This window comes from Pleuronectes platessa, chromosome 2 (genome assembly GCF_947347685.1).
Source record: "Pleuronectes platessa chromosome 2, fPlePla1.1, whole genome shotgun sequence".
NCBI classification, from domain to species: domain Eukaryota; kingdom Metazoa; phylum Chordata; class Actinopteri; order Pleuronectiformes; family Pleuronectidae; genus Pleuronectes; species Pleuronectes platessa.
Window position 1 is genome coordinate 22787313 of NC_070627.1, and position 13556 is coordinate 22800868.

Consider the following 13556-nt stretch of genomic DNA (forward strand, 5'->3'; position numbering starts at 1 on the left):
ATAAATGGCGTATTTCCAATACTAAACACACTGTAACTTAATTCAAAATATTTAAAAAGTGAGAGCACTTTTCCTTTTGTCAGTGGTTTTTATAAAAAATCCAATTTGAATAACAGCAGCGCGTGCGTCGACCACTCATCTAAGAAGGTAATTAAACACTCATTTGGAGACATTTCTAATTTGCCACCGTTTCAGACTCACTTCTCATCTTCCACTCTGTGTGTTGACAAATTCATTCATCACAAAGGAACACGCTCTGGAAATCACATTTTTAACTAGACGCTGCCTTTACTGTGCCGTACGTGTGCGTCCCCAGTTTTCCACTGCGCTAAGCAATGGGGATGGAAACGTTACCAAGGAAACCAGCCAGAGCGCCCAAGTGTAGGTTCTTATTAGAAGACGGCTGTGATTACTGACTGGAAATAACAGAAGGTCACAGGTGACAACACTGAGGGAAGACAGACACCTGACAACTAAAATATTCATTATTTTCCAGTAGCTGTTCACAGTTTCTAGAGAAAAAAAAAACTTTTCACATGACTTTTCAGGAGGACAGTTATAATGAAAATATCACATTCAATTATATATTACATTCTTAAAATGATTTTACACATTTTATTTTACGAGCAATCTTTAATGTAAAAAAATATTCATTAGACTGTATATGTTTTTTCCGATATGTTACATATTATCTGATAGTAAATAATGCTACATTCATGATGACTGTGACAGGGCAAATGGTTCCACCGAGTGGGAAACCAGCGTGTTCAATCTGAGCACAAAACATTCAAAAAGGTCATTCATGTAAGAGCTCACAGAGTCAGAATGACTTCCTCCTGGTGAGAAGATTGTTCCTGCCCAGGCAGAGCCTTACGCTACACGGGGAGGCCTGTGCAGACAGGGTGCAGGAGCTGCACGAGGCCCGGTCCACCCTGTAGGAGATGGAGTCGTAGAAGACAGGGTTGCTGTGGCCCCGCTCCTGGTCACAGTGAGACGGAGGGGGGCGGTCGTGAATGTCACAGCACACGCAGGAGAACAAGTATCTGAGTCTGCTGGGTTCAGGGGGCTCTGAGTCCTGTCTCTGTTCAGGTGTAACAAGTCCATGATCCTCTGCAGGAGAAGGGAGGAGGTTTGTACAGCTGGTGCCCCCCTCCATGGGCAGGCTCAGGTTGCAGCGGCTGCTTTGTCCGTCTCTCCTGTCCTTGTATCTCCCTTCAGCAGTTTCTCCTTCAGAGTCCGACACCTCCCTGTCCTCCTGTACGTCTTTGGGCTGTGGTCCCTGCTCCTCTCCCCCTGTGTCAGGCCTCACATCAGGCTCATCTGGGCTCACGGTGAGGAACCTCAGGACAACCAGGTTGAGGAAAGCTCCAATCACCGTCAGCCCAACCAAAATGTACATGAAGCTAAAAGCCACATACGGGGGTCGCTTCTGCAGCGCATCTCTCCTCTGCAGGGCCACAAAATCCCCAAAGCCGATGGTGGTGAGCGTGATGAAGCAGTAGTAATAGGCATTGAAGAAGGTCCAGTCCTCGAAATGGGAGAAGGCCACAGCTCCGACACACAGAGTGCTCATGCAAGACAGCAGACCCACCAGCACCATGTTCCCCATGGACACCTCCACCTTCCGCAGGCCCAGACCCTGCTTGGCTCTTCGCAGGAGGTAGCGGACGAAAGTGTTGCTCCTCTCGCCCAGGCTCTGGAACATGACCAGCGTCAGGGGAATGCCCAAGACTGCATAAAACATACAGAAGGCCTTGCCAGCATCAGTTTGAGGAGCAACGTGGCCGTAACCTACAAAGTCACAGTATATTGCAGGTCACAGTCAAGTACACTGGATATATTAATGGTTTATTCAAGGCTAAGATGCTCTCTATCCAGTGCAGGCCCACGCCGAAGCTCAAGCCTTTAAAGTGTCAATTAAATTATGAGTCTTATCGTTAGCTGACTATATGATGGGTATTTTAGCTTTTTATATGGTTACATGTGGAAAAATTGATCATGTGATTCGTGCGGGTTAAATGTGAAACAGCTCATTGAGACACAATCTCTAAGTTTAATCACAAAACTCTGCAGCTCTACAGAGCTATATAATTCATCTTTAGAGAAAAAGGTTCCAGTAAAACCACAATATTCTCTCTGGCTAAAGAAAACAACCAGCTAGTGAGGAAACGTCATACATGTACATTTCTGTATCATTTTCCTCTGCTGTTAAATTACTTAAAGGAAACCAATCGAACCTACAGACATGAAAAGGTATCTGCATTATCATGCACATTACACTACTCAGCTGTAACATAATCACAGTACAGCCTCTTCATGTTACGGACTGTTTGAGCAAACCTCTGACGTGAGACAGTAGTGATTGAGGTCACCAAATTGTAGGAACACAGTGTGACCTCGATCAGCCTGAAGTTACGGTCTCATTTCACGTCCTACGAATACCTGCTCGTATGCTTGTTTCACCCACGATCCACTTCTAATGCGTGCTTACCAAATTCATCCTTGAGAGATACAACAAACCGAAGAAGAGTGCAGCAGATATCAGTCATGCAGAGTCTGTACACACAGTCCTCAGACAAGATCTATTCAGATAAATAAGTGAGAACACCATGTGGATGAACCAAGGGTGTTGAGACTGTTTAATAACTGACCGTGAACTTCTGGAGGAAAAAGGGTGAAACCTAAAATTTTTCCTCAGCCTTCAATTTTACTTTCCCTTGTGAAGTGGCCTCTCCTGATTCTATCATATCACTTATGCTCTTTGTACATATTGTCAACAATAACTGACAGAAGGAGACTTATCACGAAAAAGGTGACTGCACACGCGTTTCGTTGATTTGTTTTAAACTGTGTTGACAGTTCCAATTTAGTTGATTTCGGGGGGGGGGGGGGGGGGGGGGGGGGGGGTGGGGGGGGGGGGGGGGGGGGGGGGTGGGGGGGGGGGGGGGAGAGAGAAATTTCAGTTGCTGATGTTTTGCATGTCCACAACATCTAACGTGATAAGGGAATAGAACTCCTTATTGTCAGACATTTGCCACTATGAAGTTTAAATAAAAGACTAGTTTCCTCTTCTGTGGAGGACATGTAGGGACTGTGGTCAATTTGAATCTAGTGTTTTCACTGAAATTCAAACATCTGAAAAGTCACAGAAATGTTGAAGACTTCCTGCAGTTCTGAACTGTAACACAACTCTCATGCTATACACAACAGTAGATTACAAAATAGTGCTTCATCTATATTTAACATCATTCTGTCAAACTCAGAGAAAGCTTCAATGTGACATGAGGCAGTTCACAAGTTTAATCAACTTGTTAATGAGGAAGTATATTTTGCCATATTTCAGCTAACTTAGCGAAGTGTGTTCTTCCTGTTTATTCTGTGCAACATCTCACTGGAGTCAATGTTTGTGTGAATCCAGACAAACTTTTTACAGCCACTCTTCAAAGCTTCGGTGAAAACAAATCAGTTTGGTGGACTGTCCCTTTAATGCAGCTGAGTTGTTTAACGTGCATAAGCTGCTGTTCAGTGGTAAATCATGTTCAACACAAACTTCAACACACACACACCTCTTCGGTGTGGCCCCTCTAACCAGGGGTCCAATGACTGGGCTTCGCGTTAAAAGTGAACGAGCGCCTCGGCACACGCGGGAAGAAAATGCCGCCTGTTGTGTGTTTGACAAACACGCACGGTATAGATACATATTGCTGTCTGTTGCTGTACTTGCCTATCGTGGTGATGACAGTGACGGCAAAGTAGAAGGAGCCGGTGAACCTCCACTGCCTGCCGGCTCGGTGCGGCTCTGCCAGCAGCACCACCCGCTCCATCTGCCTGTAGTCGCGCTCGCTGAAGCCGTACTTTCTCTGCAGCTCGCCCAGCCTCTGCTCCAGGACCTTCCGCCTGTCCCCCTCACGCTCGGACTCCAGCGCGTTGAAGACCGCGGCTCCCACCAGCAGGTAGCAAACGATGGAGAGGATGAGAGAGAGGGTCCTGATGTTGTGCGTCTTCATCCTCGACTCCACGGTGCGCACGGAACGGTGGCGCGGGGGGGGGGGGGGGGGGGCTGCTCAGACGCGCGCACAGGACACATGCAGGAGCATCCTTCAGTCATCTTAAGAGGCCTGAGGTGTTAGAGGATAGGATTGCGGGGAGGTAGTAGGAAACAAGACGTTTCGATAACATATTTGTTAGAACGGACTGTTTTCATACTCTGAGGGCCCCTACTGACTCCTTCAAGTAATTACGGAGAGTAAAAGCCCAGAAAATGTATTTGACACAATATGGGCGTTTAAAGATATTAAAGTAAAGTAAAAGTAGTTTGGTGACGCTGAACCATACATTATTGTGTATGACATTTTTTAGATGATTAATACAGAGGCACCCATGTGTATATTATACATTTAGACTGTATATAAAAATGGATGTTGACTGCAGTCCAGAAAGTGAAGCCAATGTGGATGTTCCTACAACCTGTATTCTCTCGAATGACCAGCAGAGGGTTCTCAACTGGTTACAAAAATAAGTCAGAGGTCAACGGCCCCTTTTCCACCAGTCTAAGAAACCCACTACCAGCTAGCCTTTGTCTGCAATGGGAATGGATAAATCAGCCTTCACTCCCAGGTTGGTTGACTCTGCCAGGTCCTCCGATCAGCATTGAAAGAAACAAGGCACCCGGGTGAACGTGCTAAATTGACGAACCGAGAAAAAAACACTGAGGCTAAGTCCGTTAAGGGGAAATTAGATAATCACCTTTTATATCAGCTTCACCCACACTTAAAAAAACAGCATTAACCTGCTAATTGAGTTCCATGAAAAATCATTTCTACTTCTCATTTGATTGACGGCAGTAAATATTTTGTCACTGTTATGGTCTCAAGGCTTCTTCAATTTACACAACATCATTTTCATTTTGTTAAGTTTAGTTTGATTGATTGTTAAGTTTGGTCCCATTCAGAGTCAAATATCATGCGACTGACAGCTGCTATTGTCCAATGGGTGAAGGTCGCAGGTGCATCTCCCCAGCTCCTCTAAATATGGTAACTTACGGTTTCAATAAACCAAGATGGTGCCGGGGAAAAGGCCAAACCGGAAGCTTCAAAGCAGCAGCTCATCATGGGTTGCCACTTAGAGTATTTATCTAAATACAAGTATAATAATTTAGGGTCTTTATTTATACTTAAGTATTTATACTGAAGTATTAACTTTCAGTGATCCTGTGTGTGCAGAGGCTTGTGTGTGTGTGTGTGTTTGTGTGTGTGTGTGTGTGTGTGTGTGTGTGTGTGTGTGTGTGTGTGTGTGTGTGTGTGTGTGTGTGTGTGTGTGTGTGTGTGTGTGTGTGTGTGTGTGTGTGTGTGTGTGCTGTGTCTGTGCAGAAACAGCTGGCCTTTCCAGACGCTACTCTCTTGATTATTTTGCCCTGTGAAGCGTTCATGTGTGGAGTATGCTCGGCTAAAGTATTACTCTGAGCAATGAAGCGTTAGCTGGTGGCAGCACTGACCTTTATCAAGCACACACTTAGTCGCTGAGTGATCCGCCGAGTTGTCGTCATTAACTAAGTCAGACACATGGACTGAGAGAGTGAGGGTACAGATGATTTGTGGGGATGTGTCGGGTCGGCTGCTCAGGAGCCTGACTTCACCGAGGCTTTTTGCTCAGTGTCATGCTAATTGGGTTCACAGCGGAGCAACCAGAAAATGGCCCGACGACTGCAGCTCTACCCTGCAAGTTATTTCAGTTTCATACCCTGCATGAAGCTCCCATCTCTTTCCAATTTGCGGGACCTATTCATGCACTAAACCAGGCCATAAAAGCCAGAGATCTGTCATTAAAATCCACGTTTATTGCCCCCACCCCCCTGCAGAACATATGGCTATCTCCATGCTGTGTTTTTATCTCCCAGAGACATTGCAGGACCTTATCCCGCTGTAGTAAGCACAAATGGATCTATTGCTGAGCATGTGTTAACAGTGTGGCATGCAGACAAGTCTTGATTTTCTCCACTGGCAGTCAGAGCAATTATCTCCTTTTGAAAAGAGCCCCTGAGAGATAATAGCCTGACCAGGGCCGGCTCAATAACAGCACACAGCGCTTACCTCAGTATTATTTACAATCAATTCTTTATGCAAATTTCAAATGTGTGTGTCGGAAAGATATAATGAACAAAATAATGTTATAGTCGTTCGTAGACGCATCAATTCTGCAGTAAACTGAGCAATCGCTGCGAAGGACAAGTTACTTTTTTAATAAGGGCCCTGTGGCTTAACAGCTCTCTACCCATTAAGTTATGATGCTGGGTTATCAGATGTACTCATCTCATCTCTCCCCGCTCGGTGGGAACATTCATACATTCCCTTTATCTTCCACAGGAAGACATTAAGGTCAGGATGTCCACCAGCATGAGTCCAGACTCTCATCTGTCCAATGGGCGGCCCGCTTTAAAAAATGAGGAGAGGAAATACACCACAAACATGATGGTATCTTTAAACTGATAACAGCACGCAACGGCAGTGGAGGTAAAGAGTCTTTATGATGATTGTATGATAAAGAGACATAATGTGTTTTAGTCATAAAAATAAAAAAAACTCTTTTTTTGAAAACAACACATTTTCACACAATTATCTTTTTGGTGTCACTGAGGGAAACAAGCTTGAGGGTGTTTTATTTCTACGTCCCCTTCAGGGAGTTGTTCTGGTGTGAGGACGACTGTGACAAAAGTCTTGTGGATCAGTGGTTTCTCAAACTGCAGCAAAGTGTAACTGACTCTCTCTTAAAATGATTTTTATTGTGTCAATTTCTGCATTCGTCCTCGTGTTTTTGCCTCACCAGTGTTTTCACCTGTTAGTGTTTTTGTCTAGTTAAAGACTCTTTTTATATTAAATGCTCTTTTGTTAAAACCTCTGCATCTGGGTCGATCTACTTCCACATTACCGTGACAAGAGGAAGACATTTATTTAACATAAAAAAAATAAAAAATAAACATGAATCAGATCATGTCGATTGAATTTCTTTCACTAAATGATGAATATAACTGTTAAAGTATCATTATAGAGAACGCTCTTCTCATTGTTTTACGGTAGCAAAATTGCCCGTTTATTAGAGTTGTTACGGTTTCTGTGTGTATGACGTATGTTGACAGTTCCCTTGCTACCTGTTCATGAGACGGATGAATGGAGCCGGTGCACATGAGAATAAAATACTTAAACAAACGCTACGCTCATACTTTTTACGCCAAGTTACACTGCGCGAGTCAAGATCACTTATCACAACAATAACTCAACTTTAGTTCTAGCTATTGTGTGCTTTTATTATGATGTTTTGATAATTAATAACCCTGGAATGATGGATGGATGGATCCTCTAGTGTTTTGGTTCTTTTCTAAATAAAAGACAAGGACTGAAATAGTAAAGTCAGAAAATGTCTGTTGTCAAAGTGAGTGAGAGACAATTAGAGACAGTGGTTCGGATTAGATTGTGGACCCAGGAACATTTTTTTGGTACTTCACAGCATGTTCACTGATTTCCCCGGTAAATAATTAAGGGCAATTGATGAAAGAAATCCGTCACATTTAGAGAGCTGATATCTTTGAGTGTGTGAAATTCGGCGCAGCTTGATTGAATTTAACGGCACCGAGGTATGCGCTCGACTCAAAAGCAATTCTAGATAGAATCCTTGAAAATAAACCAAACACCTTTATCTAAATCATGGCAGCCAGAAATCGAGTCATTTATACATCGATTGAAAAAAATCACTATAGATTTTAAGTGACACTTCCCCACTTTCCCATCCTAAATGACATATCCAAAATGAATAGTGTGTATATAGGAATTATCTTGGTGTTTATATAAAGGCTACACTTAACATGATAAAGTTGATACTGAGACTAAAACCTAATAAAACGAATAAAATAATAAATAATCCAATATATCCTTTCACATGTTAAAGCATGAGGGAGGTGGTTCTGTTTCTGTTTGTGTCACTTAAACCTTACTAGCTGTGAACAGCTTCATGGGTTCTTCTCAAATCATGAACCTGAACCTGCTTCTCTCACTGGGCGTCAACATCAGCTGGTATCAAACTTTCTGTCGCCTGAGTTCAAAATGAAAGTGAAACGATCATCAACTTCAGCCACGAGGCGCGGTTCTGGTCGCTCCAGGAGGAGAAGTCGTGTCACCATGTCCTGGTTGCTTCGGGACAGACTGTGTCCGGCGGTGGCCTGGCTGTGGCGCCGGACCCTGTTCATCCGCAGGCTATTCGCTCCTCTGACCAGGTACCTGCGGTCACTGACAGGCTGGACGGGGGAGCGCAGCGGCGGAGACGGGCCGCAGCTGCCCGACCAACAGGCCGACCTGTTGGAGGCAGGTCGGAAAGGGAGGCCCGAGGAGTGTGAGGGCTCAGGGGGTCAACGTATGGCCAAGCCGAGGGTCCCTGCAGAAGACCCGGAACAGGAGGAGGAGGAGGAGCAGGAAGATGAAGAGTGTGACAGTGAGCAGTACAGAGTTGACAACACGGATGAGTTGTACTGTGGTTATGATTCCACCTGGGAAACAGAGCAGACTGAGGAGAGTCCAGCAGCCTCTGTGAGTTCACCTCAGGTCACGTGTTTGTTTGTTTGTTTGTTTTTAAGAACTCATAAACATCAGCGCGTCTGGTCTCGTCAACCTGGTGCGCGTCTAGTCTTGGCGTTACGGTACCGGCGCGTGGAGCGGAAACAAGGCCGAAAACAAAGTTTCATCCAACTTGTTCCTGTTGGATGTGATTTAAACTTCCTTAAGAGGAATCACAGAAGTGTCACCTGACTCTGGTTCACGGGGACCTCCACTGTCTTAGTGTCAAGTTCCAGAAGATTTGACTGTAGAAAGTTTGAGATATTAAAGGGATAGGCGGGATTCATTACTCAAAGAATGAGGGGATTTGTTTTTATATTTAAAAAGAGAGAGAGATTTGAGCGTCATATAAAAATGTAGCTTATTTGAGAGAGATGAAAATGATTTGTCATCTCCTAAGGATCCTTTTAAAATTGTATTTAATATTTGATAACTGAGCTTATTATCCCTTTTAATTTCCAAAATAATTCTACAGTAAAATCTTCTGAAACGTGCGACACAGACAGTGGAGGTCACTATGAAGCAGAGTGAGTTGAAACTTCTCTGTCACCTCTTACGGATGTTTTAATAATATTGAATAAGCGCAAGAATGCCATAGTGCAAATTGAACCAATTTTACCTAGTGACTGACCTCATCTTATTGTGAATACAGCCCAATTCGTGCATAGGTTGTCTGGTAAATTATATGAACTTATACATTTTAATTTATCTATATGATAAATATTTGTATTTTACTTTAGAGAATAAACAAGGCAGGAAATATCAGTTTACATCAGAAATCGTGTTTCTATATTATTTTCTATGTTATTTAAAGTTCTATATATTTGGTGGTATTTTTGTTTTCTTTTTATTTATTTAGAATAAAGTTTATGGTTAAATGTAAAATTATCAAACCTCAATCACATTTCTTTCTCAGTAGGGTTTCGGTATCAGTCAGGCTCTGATTTCAATCTCCTTTATCTCTTGCAAGTAAATGAGGGGACATCATTTAAGACAGTTGTTAGATTGTCTATATGTTTTAAAACGGTGACTTGGTCAAATGTACTGCTGTGTTTATTGTTCGGCCTCCTACAGTCCATGAATGTCTTGAATATAAAATTATATTCAGTTATTGTCAATGCAACAGTATAGAATGACAGACACATACACACACACACACACACACACACACACACACACACACACACGTTTATATTTGTAGTGAGGATACTCATTGGCAAAATGCATTCCCTAGCCATGTCCATCCAAACCAAATGTCCTCACTTTCCAAAAATGTCCTCACTCTGTAGGGTCTATGCTTATAATGGTTCTCACTAAGATATCAGTACAGGTACACACACACACACACACACACACACACATGTCTCATACACATTTAATTATATGTTATTCCCACAATTTTCATTTATGTTTCCTCAGTCTCAGATCAGGCCACAACATTGGAACCAGGACATGTCCTCAGTGAGTACACCTCACCCATGTTTTTTGTGATCAAATGTTTTCATTTTTTAAAGAAATATGAAAGTACAAGAAAACACGCAAAAATTTCAGTTTTCAGCATCCGTTGTGTCAAGTGTATCGTCAATGTTACTGTTTATTGTTAGTATTTCTATAATTCATTAATGTCGTAAATTGAAACTGACTTTCACTTATTCTCCATGGACCAGTACAAATTTAACAGATTTGAAAATGCTGCGAGAGACATGCACAACTACAGGCACGACTACCCTGTAGGTTTTACACACACACACAAACACACTCTCACACAAACACACACACACACACACAAACACACACAAACACACACATACACACACGTCTCATACACATTTAATTATACGTTATGCCCACAATTTTTCGTTTATATTTCCTCACAGTCTCAGATCAGGCAACGTTGGAACCAGAACATTGCCTCTGTGAGTACACCTCACACACACCTGTCCGTTGGTTTGTTGGCTGGTGTGTTTGTTTCTTTGTAAGTAAGATAACACAAAAACAATTGAACAAATTACCAGTAAACTGATGCAATATGGGTCAGGAAAGAACCCTCTTAATTTTGGTGTGGATACAGATCAGGGGGCGCATCCAGGATTTAGTTTTTTTTTACTTTCTTTAACATTGTGAGAAAGGGTTTAAAACACTTTTTAGTTTAGTTTAAGTTTTCTCAGGTAATAATTGATAGATCTTGTTGAAAATGTTTAGGCATATCAAGGGAACTGATATGTAGGAGTGTGTGACATCACATTTGTTTCAACTTGATTGAATGTAAGGAGACTGTTGGGCCTTGGTGTACTAGTTTGAAACAAAATAAAAATATCTCTGTTCAGCTGCAGTATTCATTTCCAATCTCTTATGTTGAGCAGGATTACAATCCTAATTTGGAGTTCTACCTTGGAAACAAACCCTCTGTACCTGATGGTAAGGATTTTTCCTCCCAACAAGTAGTTTTTTTTGTCAGTTATTCATTTGAATCGTTATCTGTGAGACTATCTTGAAATACAGTGTATATAAATCCAAATCACTTTACTTCTGCATTTCTATTCATGAGGTATCTACATACACGATTTCCATAGTGAATGGTTTGGAAACTACAAAAATCTGGAGTATGTACACACATTCATTCAATGGTAAGTTACTCTATACACCAAAGAGGTAATGTAACGTTTTTAGCTCTTGTTTATGAAATTCATAATAAAGTTTTTCTGTCTAAGGTTGTTCCCACTGAGGGAACCAGGCATGAACCATGATGCCAGTATACTGACAAGAGAAGAAATTGAGGTCAGCTGCTAAAAGTTACCACGTTGACATTTGTAAAGAATGTGCCTCCAATGTTCTCACAGCAGTTCCACCTTTCCTGTAGGCTTTTCTCAGAAATGACACTGCGAAGGCAAATCTGCTGAGGTCATATGAGCTCATGTTGGACTTCTATGGCATCGAGTTGTGTGACAAGAACACAGGCAAAGTCAGAAGAGCCTCAAACTGGAAAGACCGATTCTGCAACCTGAACAAGTAAAATATATCTCAGTCAATAATAATAAGAAACATATAGTTATATCCATGTAAATCCAAGTAACCCTTCATTTGCCTGTTTGTCATCGGCAGTCGCACTCACAACAACCTGCGCATCACCCGCATCCTGAAGTGCCTGGGAACCCTGGGGTTCCCCCATTACCAAGCCCCCCTGGTCCACTTCTTCCTGAAGGAGACACTCGTCAACGGAGAACTTCCAGACGTCAAAGACAGTGTCCTCAACTACTTTGTGTTTGCCGTGCTCGACAAGAAGCAGCGCAGGAGGCTCATCAAGTTCGCCTACTTGAAATATGACCGTAAAGATGAGTTTGTGTGGTGCCCAAGGAAAATCCAGATGATGTGGTCAGAGCGGTCAGCGTCCAAGTCACAGGAAGGAGTGGAAGGTGAAAATGATGTTATAATTTTAACAGCGTGAGTCTGAGAATCCGAATGAAGACAATGTACATTAAGCCCAAGACAAAGTAAATTAAGTTCAGTACATCTGATAACAATGTTGAAAACCTCTCACTGGAAATGCTGATGGGTTATGACTGTTTCAATAGATTTACCTTCACAGCAACAGATGTATGTAAATACATTTGCATATATATTTTCTTAATTTTTCAATCTTCCTCTCTCAATTTTACAAAATAATGTGTATAGTTCTGAAGGGGATGTAAGTTTTGCACAAAAAGTCTGCTATGGTGTTTTCTGATAATAAATACCTTATATCAGGGGTTTTCAACTGGTTTTGTCCCAGGGACCACCATTCCGACTAGAAAGTAATCCGCAGCCCACTGATGTGCCTATGCGCGTGCGTGCCTACGTGTGTGTGTGTGTGTGTGTGTGTGTGTGTGTGTGTGTGTGTGTGTGTGTGGTTGTGTGTGTGTGTGCGTGTGTGCAAGTGGATAGAAGGAAGTTTTAAACTTTGGTTTTCCATGTTGGTTTTATTTAAAAACCTCAAACAAATCTACAAAAATGTGTAAAATACAAAAAAACGGTTGATTTTCAGTGATTAAGAATTGAAAACCAAATTAAAATGCAGTTTGTAGTTGTACTGCATCTCAGAACCATATGTACGTCAATATATAACGTTCATGACTTAAATGTACAGACATGTAGTTGACTGGTTGAGAGAATGTTAAAGTAACGGTGATCAATAACAATCAACATAAACTGGGGCTACAACTGAATAGGGAAGATGACAAAGTAATGCAGAATATGTCACAAATGATAATCATACAATACCACACAAACAATTGAGGCCTACTTAAATTTAACCTCATGATCACCAGCAGCAAATCCCACCTACTGCGTGAGTAGTACTTCTGTATGTGTGTGAGTCTCAGAGCTCTCCTAAGAAATTGTTTCTCAACCAGCGAACGTGGTAAAGTTGACTGTTATTGCAATTAATTGTTTTGGCTATTATGCCAATTTATTCTTCTTATTACAAAGTATTTGTTTTTCACTCTTTTGTTTATTTAATATTTTCATTATTAATTCTGCCCTTTTGGGCCTTCTTTTTGGGAAAATAAAAATGTTCCATCATACAAACTACATCTCCAAGACCTCCTGAGAGTTTTTCTACTCAGCTCAACCGCTCTTCTACATCTACCTTTAACACACATGCACAGGGGAAAACTATTGGCAGTTTCTAGCCCAAAGCCGGTTTCAAGGTTCTCCTCATCACCTTTATATTATTTTAGACATATTTTTGTTATTTTAAATATTTTTCACGATATTCAAGAGTAATCTGGAAATGTGTTGAAATATCAAAGCAAATTTCGCGGACGCCCTGCAATGCCGTCGCGGACCACCAGGGACCGCGGACCCCTGGTTGAAAACCCCTGCCTTATATGATCAAATATTCCTCATTCACCTTTATTCCTCTCAAAGGAAAGTATTTAGCTTATTCATCTGATTGTGACTGCACAACATTCGAGCACA

At 42.0% G+C, this 13556-nt stretch overlaps 2 protein-coding genes across 2 annotated transcripts; one reads left to right on the forward strand and one right to left on the reverse strand.

Annotated features, from left to right (window-relative positions):
* Positions 1–820: 820 nt before the first annotated feature.
* On the reverse strand, positions 821–4007 carry LOC128446390 (potassium channel subfamily K member 15). The gene is made up of 3 exons (XM_053429424.1): positions 3725–4007; positions 1213–1791; positions 821–1065 (listed from the first exon to the last, which is right to left on the reverse strand). Exons 1-3 carry the CDS (start codon positions 4005–4007, stop codon positions 821–823), a joined length of 1107 nt encoding a protein of 368 aa, XP_053285399.1.
* A 4125-nt stretch (positions 4008–8132) lies between these two features.
* Positions 8133–13166, forward strand: LOC128458440 (opioid growth factor receptor). The gene is made up of 9 exons (XM_053443275.1): positions 8133–8573; positions 10020–10061; positions 10268–10330; positions 10478–10516; positions 10964–11018; positions 11149–11227; positions 11312–11378; positions 11461–11609; positions 11703–13166. The coding sequence occupies exons 1-9, from the start codon at positions 8169–8171 to the stop codon at positions 12043–12045; spliced, it is 1242 nt and encodes a 413-aa protein (XP_053299250.1). The 5' UTR covers positions 8133–8168; the 3' UTR covers positions 12046–13166.
* Positions 13167–13556: the final 390 nt, after the last annotated feature.